At 35.0% G+C, this 14,317-nt stretch overlaps 1 protein-coding gene across 2 annotated transcripts in view; it reads right to left on the bottom strand.

The window, feature by feature from the left end:
• The window catches only part of LOC121980448 (probable sodium/metabolite cotransporter BASS4, chloroplastic), a 79,553-nt gene that overhangs the window by 38,039 nt on the left and 27,197 nt on the right, over window positions 1–14,317 (bottom strand). The window contains exons 5-8 of one of the 2 annotated variants that reach the window (XM_042532482.1): window positions 13,186–13,264; window positions 13,019–13,077; window positions 12,862–12,930; window positions 2,536–2,649 (exon numbers count right to left, since the gene is read on the bottom strand). In XM_042532482.1, the coding sequence (XP_042388416.1) occupies window positions 2,536–2,649; window positions 12,862–12,930; window positions 13,019–13,077; window positions 13,186–13,264 (321 nt within the window). The remainder of the gene's footprint in view (window positions 1–2,535; window positions 2,650–12,861; window positions 12,931–13,018; window positions 13,078–13,185; window positions 13,265–14,317) is intronic. The other variant, XM_042532483.1, reaches the window with a different exon arrangement.

The raw sequence follows: 14,317 nt of genomic DNA, 5'->3' as shown, positions 1-14,317 counted from the left end.
CCTCTCCACACGTGTTGCTCATCCTCGACCATAGCCACTAGTGAGTTGACATTGTTGGCTCCCTCCTTTGTCATTTCTAATAGCTCTCTCCCTCCCTCAACCTCTCCCGATCTCCTTTCTTGTTTTTGTTCCCCACACATCGCCACCATGGCTATTCGAGGCTAGGGTAAGCCAATGCAATTCTCTCTCCTCTTTTTCTCTTCCTTTCTCATCCCTTTGTGTCTTCTTGCTAGAAGGCTTGCAAGTCAACGCCACTTGAAGGTAGGCCAGAAGGCGCACACACCCTTGCTCTAGTGTGCTAACCCTCTGTGCCTAACACCACACACACCCCAATGTTGTTGTCATCCCACTACCCATGCACACCCAAGACATTGTTGCTAATGTTCCTTGTTCATGTTGTTGGTGTTGGTGCAATTAATCTCTAGGAAGCTTGGCTTAAGGAGGAAGTTGTTGATACAATGATACTCGAGTCAGGTTGGTGTTGATGTGGTTGGTAAAACCATTAGCATCATGTTTAAGCTAGACAAAATTATTATGTTAGACAAAATATTGATATAATAATGCAACTTATCTTAAGTTTGCATGATTGCAATTTAGCTAGAGAGTGAGCTTCTGGTAGATGAAAGTCAATATAGGTCAAGGAACAAATACTTGGCGGTAGATCAAGGAGGAAAGAATGTTTGGCATGAAGTCCTAAAGAGTGAGCTCCTGGAAGGTGGAAGTTCAAGTAGGTTGAGGATCCTAGCAACAAGAAGCGTTGGATGCTTAGCATGAAGTCTCAGCACGTCATGAAGGATTAGATACTTAGCATGAAGTCCTGAAGAAGTGAGCTCCTTAGAAAGATGAAAGTCCCAGAGTTGAACTCCAAGTGATTTAAAGTCGCAGAGGTGGAACACCTAGCAAGATCAATATACGTCAAAGGTATCTACGTATCTCAAAGATTGTCAATGTTTCTGAAGAGGTATTGGCTCAAGCATAACCCGGATCAAGCAAGACTATTAGGCAGAAATCTAGGATGGAGGGAGGGTTCTTGAGGGGAGGAGCATGAACAAAATAGCATGAGAGATGAGGGAATGAGGGATCTACATTTTGGCTTTTCAATAGAAGTTTTTCTACTTAAGCGTTTAGGCATGTACTCGACTAGAGAACAGGTGTTTTAGGTCAAACACAATGAGTTTTCTGGAGGTCAAGCAAAGAGTAAGTTGACTAATATGTATATCCAATCGATTAATGGTTAAGTTGACGATGTAGTTGAATATTGGCTTATTATTTACGAATAGAAAGGATTTGTATTCTAGCTTGAATCGACTGAATGGCAAAATTGTTGACTACAATTGTGAGAGTTGACTTGAGTTGACTGTTGAGTGATTAGAATGTAAGCTTGAGTTTGACAACATTTACTACTTCATTTGTGCTCCCATTTGTTGATATTTTATAGCGCTACACTCCAAACCAAGGAAGGTTCTTCGGTTATGTCATTTCATTTATCTTATATGTAAAAAAAGAAAACTATAAGTTTCTCCACCTTTTGAAAAGGAAGTTTTTTTCAATTAAGCATGTCGATTGATTTGGGCTTCGAGCGCTACAAAAAGGGACTTTAGTCTACTAGCATGTTAAGTGTATATTCGGATAGATGTCCCTGCGCATTTAGGTGCAAGGAGTTTTCATTCCTATTTTATTACATTGACACAGTAATGATCATTACTTATTTATGAGATTTGGGAGTGAGTAATGTGTTTCACTATAATCATCTATTAAACTTTGAGAAACAAAAGACCAAATAAAGAAATATGAATTGTAAACAACCCAAATATTTAACAAGTGAAAAAAAATAATATGAGAATATTAATAATGTGAATTTAGAAGTGATCAATATTAAAGTATGTGTTTAATTAGTTTAAGTGATAAATTGTAGTAATATTCTGAATCTAAAAGCAAACAACTTCTTGAGTAATAGTATGATGATACCTAAATATATGATGAAGAAATATAGATATTGATTGTTGATTTTTAAAAATATATATATATAAATTATGCACTTCCATTCTATATTCACTTTGCATTTTGTGTTGAGTTTCTGGTCACCTATTACAAGTTGATTATTAGGAATGATTATGTGAAGTTTAGTGTTGTTTTGTTCTAAGTATACATATTAGTTATTTTATCGTGTCTATTTTGCTTTAGGTACATTATATAAAACAAGGTAACTGTCCTCATTAACGTGAAGACAATGTTTAGACTTCAAAATACAGACATAGAGACTTGAAGATGTTTTTCCTTGATAAGAAGAATGAATTGTATCTGAATGGCTCGAATGTAGAATGACAAATAGACAGTAAGAAGTAGTACACTTAATGCAATTATATTTCAGTAACATAGATGTACGTAGTTAACCAACAGCAGTTAGGCAAGAGAACAACAGATTTTTTTTTCTTTCCACGTATTTATTTGCATGAAAAAAAAATGAAAAGCATATATCTTTACAATAGAACTAAATCAATTTCTTTTGAAATTATAAAACATCATTTTCCGAACCTTTCCTACAATGAGTGGAACCAAAAGTGTCATAACAAGGCTCTTAAATAACTGTTCAGTAGGCACGGATATCCCAGTTCCTGCTCCTATCAACTTTGAAAGTGAAAATGGGACCTGTAACATTTTAATGGTAGTTTTGAATGTTAACCAACAACTAAAGATTTAAATTTAGAATTAACATAAATGGGAGTGCATGAAACAATATCAATCAAGAAAAAGAGTAACCTTTTTAGTAGCAAAAAGTTGAGGGCACCAGTACCTCTTAATGTAAGACAGAATACATGTAAAATAACAATAGCAAATTAATCAATAAATACATTCGATAATAGAACCCCCGGAGAATTAAGGTAACTATAGAAAATTAAATATGAAGAAAAAATTCATTTTCTCAACCCCTCTTGCACGGCCACGAGGGTAGCATTGTCGCGGGGGTCACGTGACACCTCCGCGGGGTGTTCTTATCTCTGCACAATATCGATCTGTGGGCGGAACAAAATGTTTCGCCCGTGTTGCCCGATATGGCACGAAATTTTAAACCATGCTAATACCTACCGGCACCACGACCACGAGGTCGTTGCAACATCATTAACGCGAAGGCATCGCGACAACATAGCAACCGCGAGGCCGTTGCGACGACATTGCAACCGCAAGGCCATCACGATGACACCGAGAGATTGCAGAGGATGCAAAGGGTGTGCGACCCCACGGCGACCCTCCACGAGGGGTGCGGAGGCACGGATACCAAAAGTGTCCTAGAATGAGTGGAACCAAAAGTGTCATAACAAGGCTCTTAAATAACTGTTCAGAAGGCACGGATACCCCAATTCCTGCTCCTATCAACTTTGAAAGTGAAAATGGGACCTGTAACATTTTAATGGTAGTTTTGAATGTTAACCAACAACTAAAGATTTAAATTTAGAATTAACATAAATGGGAGTGCATGAAAAAATATCAATCAAGAAAAAGAGTAACCTTTTTAGTAACAAAAAGTTGAGGGCACCAGTACCTCTTAATGTAAGACAGAATACATGTAAAATAACAATAGCAAATTAATCAATGAATGCATTCAATGATAGAAACCCCGGAGAATTAAGGTAACTATGGAGAATTAAATATGAAGAAAAAATTCATTTTCTCAACCCCTCTTGCACGGCCACGAGGGTAGCATTGCCGCGGGGGTCACATGATGCCTCCGCGGGGCATTCTTATCTCTGCACAATATCGATCTGCAAATGGAACAAACTGTTTCGCCCGTGTTGCCCGATATGGCACGAAATTTTAAACCATGCTAATACCTACTGGCACCACGACCACGAGGTCGTTGCAGCATCATTAACGCGAAGGCATCACGACAACATAGCAACCGCGACAAGGCCATCACGATGACACCGCAAGATTGCAAAGGATGCAAAGGGTGTGCGACCCCACGGCGACCCTCCACAAGGGGCGCGGAGGATGCCACCCCCCCCCCCCCCCCCCCCCACACCCCCACCCCTCGGTCGCCAACTCCCCACGAGCGCGATGCATAAAATAAAAACTTAGGTAATAATTAAACTTAGTTAATAATTTCAATCGACTTCTACCTATAAATAGGATAATCTAAATAGACTTAATCAAAGTCTAATAAAACTATCTCACTAATTTAATATTTTTTATTTATTTTAATTTTTGAAAATATATAATAAAATTTTTATTCATTTATTTATCATATAGAGGCATAATGATCTTGTATTTTTCTTTTAAAAAATATTTTATTTTTATATTTCTTATTTTTAAATATTTAAATTAATTTTTTATTTTCAATTAATATAAGATATCGAAATCATATCAGCACGGCACGATATGGTACTAAAACTGTATTATTCTAATCATAAACCGAAACTCTGATACTCCTCTAGATGTTAAACCATGGGTAAACCATCCCATTTAATCATTCACTATCTTCTTATATGAAAATGAACTAGTAGGTATGACATGTTGGCACAATCATGTTGTGAGTGATCAAGTTTGCCCAGGTTGACTTAATATCGTTAAAAAAGAATTTAAATTAGGTTCATTTTATATTCTAATATCCGCATCAAGTGAGCAAAAGTTTAACATTGCACATAGAGCTTCAAAAGCTCATAACTCAACAAAGTCAAGTTTGAAGTATGTTGAGGTCGACTAAGAGCTTGGCAAGTTATTCATGGAGCGCAAAAGATCAGGATCAAGTAGATTGTTAAACTAAGAGGTCTAAGTCAACTAGGTGCTTGGCAAGTTACGCAGGAAGCACAAAAGATTGTAACTCGATAAGGTCAAGTTATGCATGTAGTCAAGTTGGTCGCTGGCTCAATGACTTAACGACCCAAAACAAGATAAAACTAGAGAAAATTTAGAGATTTAGTGCATCTAAGGAACTGAAGGTCTAACAAAATGAACTCAAGGTGAAAGAATCAACGACATCGAAGACTTAGAAGTATGGGAGTTATGAGAGATTATGAGGGAATGTAATCTTGGATCAGTGTTCGAAAACACGAGCTAGGCCGCCTAGGCGTTGTGCAACAGCAGGCCGCGCCGCAAATCCCCCAGGCGGGTGACCTAAGCGGCCCAGCCGCCTAGGCGGCTCTCGGCGGCCCTCGATGAGCCTCGGCATAGTTATTTAGGTTTTAATATTTTGTACCAAATTTGTTGTTTCCGTGTTTACGTCTTCGTCGTCTCTCAGCGCCGCTTCGTCTTCTCTCATCGTCGTTGCGTCGCTGCGTCGAAGGCTTTGTCGCTCCGGCTCTGGTAAGCTTTTACGTTTTTTTTTCTTACGTTCTGTTAATTTTTTTTATTCCTATTGAGTCATAGTCGCGGGCCTCGCGACACGTCTCTGGCGGCGCCGGACGCGTCCGCAATCGCCAGAAGCATCGTAGGACACGTCCGACAGCATCTCGTGATGCTTCCAGCGGCACTGGAAGCTTTCCGCGATGCTTCCGGTGCCGCTGGAAGCAACGTCAGACTTCACCGGACGCGCCGGACACATACCGACGGAGCTTCCGGCGGCGCCGAAGGCCTCCCGTGAAGCGCCGGTGACATCCTCGCCGTCGCGCGAGTCGCGACAGAGAGTCGAGCGTTTTTTTATTTTTTAGATTTAATAAATTAAAATAATTCCTAACGGGGATAATTTCAATAATAGGGTTGGTTCATAAAGCCTAATAAAATTACGATCCCAATTAAATATATTTAAAATTTATTTTTTTTATAATAAATATTATTAATTTATATAAAACAAATTTAAATATATAAAATTATATATAAAATTCTAATAACCATTATTAATTTTATAATTTATATAATCAAATTTAAATATATAAATAATATATTTACTTTTTTTAAATAAACAATATTAAATATTAATTTATATATTAACAGATTTAAAAAATTATAATAAATATTATTATTTATCAGATTTAAAAAATAAAAATATATAAAATATTTAAAATTTAAAAAAATATAATACATATTATTAATTTATATAAATCTTATTTATAAATTTTATATATTATTAATTTATATTAATTGGATTTATAAATATTAAAATTATATTAAAATTTTAAAAATTCTAATAAATATTATTAATTTATATAAATCAGTTTTAAAAATAAGAAAATTAAATTAAAATTTTAAAAATTCCAATAAATATTATTAATTTATATATAAAAGTATAAAACAGATTTAAAAATATAAAAAAATTATTTAAAATTTAATTTATCTAAACAAATATCTAATAAATTTTATTAATTAGATTAAGATATATAAAAAATGTTCTCAGACTTGTTAATGACTTAATGATTTAATGTTATTGAAATATTTTGTATTGTATGCCTGTATGGTATAATTAAATTTTATTATCATGTTATATCTTGTTATATATAATTTTTGCAGGTTATCTATTATCAATGGCAAGCAATCCATCTTCGACAACATATGTCACTCAACCCGAATCCAGGATTCTTAGAAAAAAGTCAAATGACATCGGATGGGAGTTTGGGATATTGATTGATCATAAGAACCTCGACAAAATTAAATATAAGTTATGTGGAAAAGCAATGTCAGGGGGAGTGTATAGGATAAAGGAACACATTGGAAATATACCTGAAAATGTATCTGGTTGTCGAAAAGCATCTCAAGAAGACAAAAATAAGTGCAAACAGGCTATTTTAGAAGGGAGGAACAGAAAAAAGAACAAAATAATGGAATAACAAAGTTGTAGAGCAGAGGTGGCTATTTCTCTAGATGAAGAAGAAGGTCTTGAAATTGAAGGTATGAATGGAATTAAAAAACCTCTTCCACTTGGCCCCATAGATAGATATGCATCGGCAATTGCTCCAGAAAATGCAAGCTTCAGTGGAAGTAAAGTGCTTCGCCAAAAAAATATAAATGAAGCTCTTTTCAAATAGAGAACTCAACAAATTCAACAATATGTTGGGAGATGGGTTTATGAAAATGGAATCTCATTCAATGCTGTTGATAATGATAGCTTCAAGCAACTAATGGATTCAAACCTCCAACTCAATATCAACTTAGGGAGTCACTATTGAAAGCCGAAGTTGAAAGAACAAAACAATTGCTGAAGAAACATGAAGAAGAATGGGCAAAGAATGGATGCTCGATCATGACAATGCATGGAGTGATAGAAAAAGAAGAAGCATCTTAAATTTGTGTGTTAATTGCAAGGAGGGTACTACATTTTTAGAGTCTAAGGAGTCTTCAGACGAGGCGCATACAGCTGAACTTATTTTTGAGTATGTTAACAAGTGTGTTGAACAAGTAGAAACTCAGAATATTGTTCAGATTGTAACAGACAATGCCACCAACAATATGGCTGCAGCTAAATTGATGAGAGAAAAGCGACAACTCACACGGTTAATCTCATGCTTGAAAATATTGGCAAACTTCTACGATATTAAAAGGTTATTGAGCAATCCAAGTCTTTTACCATTATCATCTATGTTCACCATAAGACTTTGTCATTGATGAGAAGTTTCACGAAGAAGAGAGACATAGTCCGACCAGGAGTTACCAGATTTGCATCAAATTTCCTCACATTGCAAAGTTTGATTGAAAAAAAAACTAGTTTAAGGGTCATGTTTACAAGTGATATGTGGGAGAAATGTAAATGGTCAAAAACAAACAAAGGAAAATTGGCTTACTCTACATTGATGAGCATATGAGTTTTTGGAATGGTGTGACACTTTGTTTGAAAATATTTGCTCCTTTGGTAAGAGTTCTTCGATTGGTAGATGGAGATAGAAAGTCATCGATGGGGTTTCTATATGGGGAGCTTCTTCGAGCTAAAGAAGATATCAAGGTGGCTCTGAACAACGTGGAATCAAATTATCAACCTATCATAGCCATTATTGAGTCAAAAATGAAGGATAGACTTGATACATCATTGCATACCACTGTTTTTTTTGTTGAATCTTTATTTTTACTATAAAGATAGTTCTATTGCTCTTTATGAGGAGGTCGCAACGGGGATTTTTGAATGCATGGAAACTTTGCATGCCAATGAGTTAGAACTACAAGATATAATTATTAACAAAGAATTTCCAAAATATAGAGATAAGACAGGGTTATTCGGAAAAACATTGACAGCAAAAGCATGTGAAAAAAATGATGATACATTTGATCCTGTGCATGGTGGAGTACATACGGTGCTCACACACCTAACTTGCTAAGGGTGACATTTTGGATACTTTCATTAACTACAAGTTCATTTGGGTGTGAAAGAAATTGGAGTACATTTGAAGGAGTAAGTTTTAAACTTTCAGTCTTTAATTAAATTAGTTATAATTTTTAACGTCTATACTCTATATTCAGGTACTAACTATAATATTTACTTTCTTTGTTTTTTTTAGATTCATACAAAGAAAAGAAATATGTTGGATGCCAACAGGTTGAACAATCTAGTATTTGTCCAATATAATGCTAGATTGTTGAACAAACAAAAAAGAGAAAAAGAAAGGAATGTCGATGTCCTTCTTGCAAAAGATGCTTCAAATGCACAAGGTTGGATTGTGGATGGTGGGGAAGATGATGAAGTTGAACTAGGTTCCGGGCTCACTTGGCAAATGGTTGATGAAGCAAGTGGAGCAGATGAAAATCTACAACCCCGAAGAAGCTCTAGAGTGAGAGAACTTCATGAAGATGATTTTGAATCCGAAGAAGAAGACAAGGATCACAATAATGATATTGAGTTTGTGTCCGATGAAGAACAAGTTATTGAAAATTATGAAGAAGAAAAAGTAGAATAAATATGAGTCTATGAGATATTATTAGTTGTGTAATTTTGAACTCATTTTGTTAAGACATGATTTATGTTATTCAACAATTATATTTTGCTTAGTGGTTACTGGTTCACAATGCATTGTAATCTTGAATTGAACTATTGCTACTATTTTCTAATGTTTTCCACCACTAAAGTTGTTTTAGCTTATAGCAAGGTTTTAAAATTTGAGTTGGATATATGTTCTACTGTTTACTACATGATTATGATAACTTACTCCATGTTCTACTGTTCAACTGTTTCTTTTACTCATATTTACTGAATCTAGTATATTTCCTTTACACAAACTGTTAGTTTTCTTTTATAGTTTTTCATTTTTTGGTATTGGAAAGTATGTATTTATTTCAGCATACATAGTTAGATCTCCATTGCTATGAAATTGTTTAAGACAACATTTAGATTTGCATATGACATTGTCCAGTCCACATAAAATAAGGGATACCGAGGAATCCGCCTAGCGGCGCCTAGTCCCCGCCTAGGCGTTGGTCTGCCACCGAACTAGCGCCTAGGGAATTTTAAAACCTTGTCTTGGATTGTATTTTTGGGTAAAGTCTACCTAGCGGCTAGTATGACTAAGGAAGGATTTCAAGTTGTAGTCAACTTGATCTCGAGTTAAATCGAGATCTTCAAGCATATTTAGTTGACTGATGTGCTGAGTCGACTCAAGAGTCATTTGTGGATACTTTGCTCAAAAATTGAAAAGATCTCTTTCAACTCTAGTCGATTGGAAGAACTTAGTCAACAAACTATTGAGTTGACCAAGTAGTTGATTATTCAAAATTGAGTGCTCTTTATTGTGCTTAAGTTGACTTCGTTTGAGGATAGGTTTACTATTATAGCTCTTAGAGTCGATTGGAAATGCTTCAAGTCAACTAAAACTTTGAGTAGTTGACTTGTAGACTAGTCGTTGGTAGTTAAGCTTTCTTGTCTTAGCCATTTGAGTTGACTAAATTTGATTTGAATTGGCTAAGTGATGTTTGATTCAGTTAGCAACTAGTCGTTGGTTGATAAGGATTCCATATATGCATTTCAATCGACTCAAATCTAATAGAAAATAATTGTTTGAGCATCCTTATCTACAAATCTAATGTTAGGATGTGTTGATAATAGGGGTACAATGGAAAGTCAAAATATAACGATAATCACTATGAAATTCTCTAATTTATCTTTGTCCAACAACTCTAAGAGCTCAAAAGCTTCTCTTAATTTTAATTCTTATTTATTCACCACCCTCTAGCCGCGCGATACGAACCTACATGATAATTCTTTCCCTAGAGCTCTATTAAGAAACCACAAATGGAAATGGATCCCCCTCTTTACTTTGTTAAGTTCATGTGAACCCCACCTTTTGGAGCTAGTACAATTATCTAAGGTCAAGTGCAATATCAAGTGGCGGTATCAGAACTTACATTTAGTAAAAAGATAATCAAGACTATGTGATAAGAACGATTGAACATGATGGCACTCATTCTTTAGATGAAAAAAGAATCACGAGTTCTAATATAGTAAGATACATAACTTTGTTCTGTAGATGACACATGAGCCCTAAAATCTCACTTAAGTTGTTACAGAGTTACACGGATAAACAAAACATCCCTCCCCATCGTACATAAATGTCCAGATGAGCTAAGATATGTGTGATGCTCTTCTTATGAAGATCAGTGATATCATATCATCCTTAGTAGACCAAAGTTGCATGATCTCTTTGTCAGACATAATAGAAGGGAAAATAAATATACTTTACAAATCAACAGAAAGAAGATCCACTTCATACATCTAAGCCACAAGCAACAAAGGAGACCCCTAAAGCAACCACTAAAATGGAAAGGATTTAAAAGAAAAGTCAACCCTAAAACCAAGATAAACATGGGCAAAAAAACTACTTTCATTAAATCGTGTATCCTTCAAGTTTGACCACAAGATACAACCTCATTAAAATTACTTGATAAGTTGCCACGCACGTCCACAGCTGCAAATGAAAAATTAGAGATCCAGATAACCAATTTTAGCACAACAGGAGTTATTGCCAACCTTACATAATGATTCCCCTTATAAAACCAAAAATCCCTTAATTGAACCACCATAGTTGAAGAGCAACACATCAACAACTTCTCTCATCAACTTATATCTTACCAAGTGACCCTTTTCCTTGAGGCCCAACAACTTTTAAGCACACCTTAATAATTAGCCCCCAAAAAGACTCCTTATAAACTACCCCATTATGAAAGCATCCAACACGACTTGACTCATGTAATTGCTATAATTTTTGCCCAGTGAAACTTTAATTATACTTCCTAAAGAGTACCTGAAAATCCTTTCTGTACTTGAGCTTTAAAAGGAGCCACCTGACAGATAACCACACTTGAGTAACAATTCTCATGAACTAATGTTATAATTATTGTGTTATCTTAAGGATTTTAAAGAACCTACTAAATTCAAAGGGCAATGGAATAAGTAAATTGATAAAATTACTTATAATAGTTCTAATAAGACATGTGCAGGGATCTATCCATTTATAGTAATTTCTAAGTTCAAATATTGTCAGTACATTGATTTAATTCATTTGCCTACATGTAACAAAATTAAAATTCTAATGTGCATGAGAGATTCGTATTGATATTAGGGGAATGATTAACCTAATTAGTGATCATTATTAAAATAATCATTGTAAAGAATATATTAATGCACCTTGTAAACTCAAGGATAACAATATACTGTATACTTATTCATTCATTAGACTCACATATCTCATGACTCATTCACATCAATTCCAATATTTATTTGTCTAACTTACCAACTAATTTAAATATCAGTTAAAATTTTAAAATTATAGGGCATGCAAATTGTTTAGGAGATAAATGTTTTGTCCTTACATGATCACTTTTTCATAGGAGACCTACAAAGAGCATTTTTCACATCTAATCACTCGCACGTTTTCTTACAATGACCAAAACTAAAGAAAATAGCCTCAAGGCCTAATTCCTTGAGAAAATACATCAAAATAGAAATCACAATTAGCTATCACTAAAACAATTTTAATCACACATATAACAATGAAAAATTGTCATGTCACATTTAGAGCAATTAAAAATATCATTAATAGTTTTAATCATTCAACTTAGGCCAACAGAATATGGTGATGAAAAATTAGCATAAATGTCGCATTTAGAACAATTAAAAGTACCATTAATAGTTTAATTTATGGAAATTGGCCAGCTATATATAGTGATAAATTGTTATCACTAAAACATTCAGCAATAAATTAGTAAATTATTGGGAGAAAATTTATTGCCATTAAAATATTTTTTGTTGTAGTGATCATGGTTTAAAATCTCCTATCATGCCGTGCAATAAATCATCGAAACTCGATACCACTCGACACCAAGGTTCAAAATTTTGAGTTGTGTTGTAGTTTTGGTCTTTGATTGGTATCATGTCGGTGACGGATTGGAATTTAAAGGAGGATAGGGATGAAGCAAAGGAAGGAGACATTGTCTATGCTGAGTGATATTGAGTTTTAGTAATTTACTAGGAATATGTTTCAACCGTTTTGGCCGATACGATACAAGATTCAAAACTATGCTCGGCATAGACAATGTCTCCTTCTTGTGCTTCATCTACTTCCAGTTAAAGACCAAAACTTTGGCACGACTTGAAATTTTGAACCTTGGTAGTGATGATGGTGTTCCTAAAGGCTAAGGGGCAACAATAGTTCAGGAAGAAGGGAATTTAGCTCTCTGATCTAAAGTTAAATCAGAGGAAATAATGACAACAACATTATTCGATAAGATGTTTTTGGTGCATGCACCTTATATACTATAGCAATCCATGAAAAGTAAATTAAAAAAGTAGCTTATGTGACTGTTGTTGTCTTTATAATTCTGGCAAAGCTGAACACAGAACAGGTGGAAAGAATATAATGGCTTAGCTTATGTTCTGCATAACTTCATTGAGTGTAAAAAAACCTATAATCACAGGATGCCATGGTATATTTGAGAAAGAGAAACAGTACTCACAATAAGAATACCTAGCAAATTAGAGAGCACTGTCATTGCAAGAGCCAAAGCAGTATTTCCACCAACAAGCTGCATAAGATACCAGATTATTAGCATATGGTTAAATACTTCAAATGACATCAGAAGATTAATAAAGGAGTTTAGTAGGAAGACTAACCTGTGTCAAAGCAACTCCACTTGATAAGGTAGTCGGCATGCAACAAAAGGCAGCCAATCCTATAAAAGAATATATTAACCAAGTAATTGCGTAAATGAAGTAAACTAGGACAACCACCTGGCAACCAGAATAAATTTAACAAAATCTACATGAGCAAATGTAATCACCAGTGATCAATTCATAAGGTGCCAGCTGAATTTGTAGAACAAGCCTTGAGAAAAATGGAGTTAGCAACAAAATTGAGCCCTAGAAAGACATACAAACAAAACAAATGGTAATTAATGATGCTGAATAGATATTAAAAGCAAAATATAATGAGTCGATGAGCAGATGAAAGTCCCACATCAGTGTCATAAAATGTTAACTCAAAAAGATTATATCCTTAATAAGAACTATCACCAGAAGTATACCAGAACATGGAGCTCCAACTCTCATAGGAGACATCCAAGCTTCTAAACACTTTAAGAAGCTTCACAGATGAAATTCACAGGATTTCAGGTGTTCCAACATCATAAATTGTTAAGTCTTTAACCAAAAGGGAAGATACATATAACTTTTACAGAAACTAATGGGTATTCATGTGGTCTAATCCCCTTCCCCTTACTCCTCGAATCCCCGAATATGGCTAGACCACAGATTAATTTGAGTCAAGGACAAGGAGAATTTAACCACAACCGATCTTTGCTCCCTTTCTGACTTGTTGAAAAGAAAGACAATCTCTCAGAAAAGAATAAATCTCCCCTTTCTCTGGGGACTGTTTGCCGAGAATTTAACCACAACCAATCTTTGCACCCTTTCCAATTTGTTGAAAAGAAAGACAATCTTTCAAAAAAGAAAAAATATCCCCTTTCTCCGAAGATTGATCGCCCTTTTATACTAACCATCTCTTTCTCAATCGTCGCGAGTAACTATCAGCGTAACCGTTGCATATTCATCATGACTCTCCCTCTATTCTAGCCCATGTTCTTTTATCGGCCCGTGGAGGCCTTCATGCCATTATAGTTATCCGGCCCATTCATCTCTAAGGTGACGACGGTCCCCTAAGACCTAATCTTCCCAGGGTCTTTCGCTCGGGTGCTCAAACTTGTGCACCCTGGTATAAGGTATTATACCATGAAATTTACGACCATAAATCACTTTTATATTGTGTCAAGCAAATAACAGTTGATGAATTCTGGAATCCCTGATGTCACTCTAGAACCAAACTAGTAAATTGAATTCATCTCAACACACTTGGAAGTGTGTCAATCTGCATTGTGTTAACACAATACAGCACAGCTCAACACCGAAACATATCAT

Source organism: Zingiber officinale, chromosome 5A, assembly GCF_018446385.1.
Source record: "Zingiber officinale cultivar Zhangliang chromosome 5A, Zo_v1.1, whole genome shotgun sequence".
NCBI lineage: Eukaryota > Viridiplantae > Streptophyta > Magnoliopsida > Zingiberales > Zingiberaceae > Zingiber > Zingiber officinale.
The sequence above is the reverse complement of the archived record's forward strand: the minus strand, read 5'-3'. Positions and strand labels throughout refer to the sequence as shown.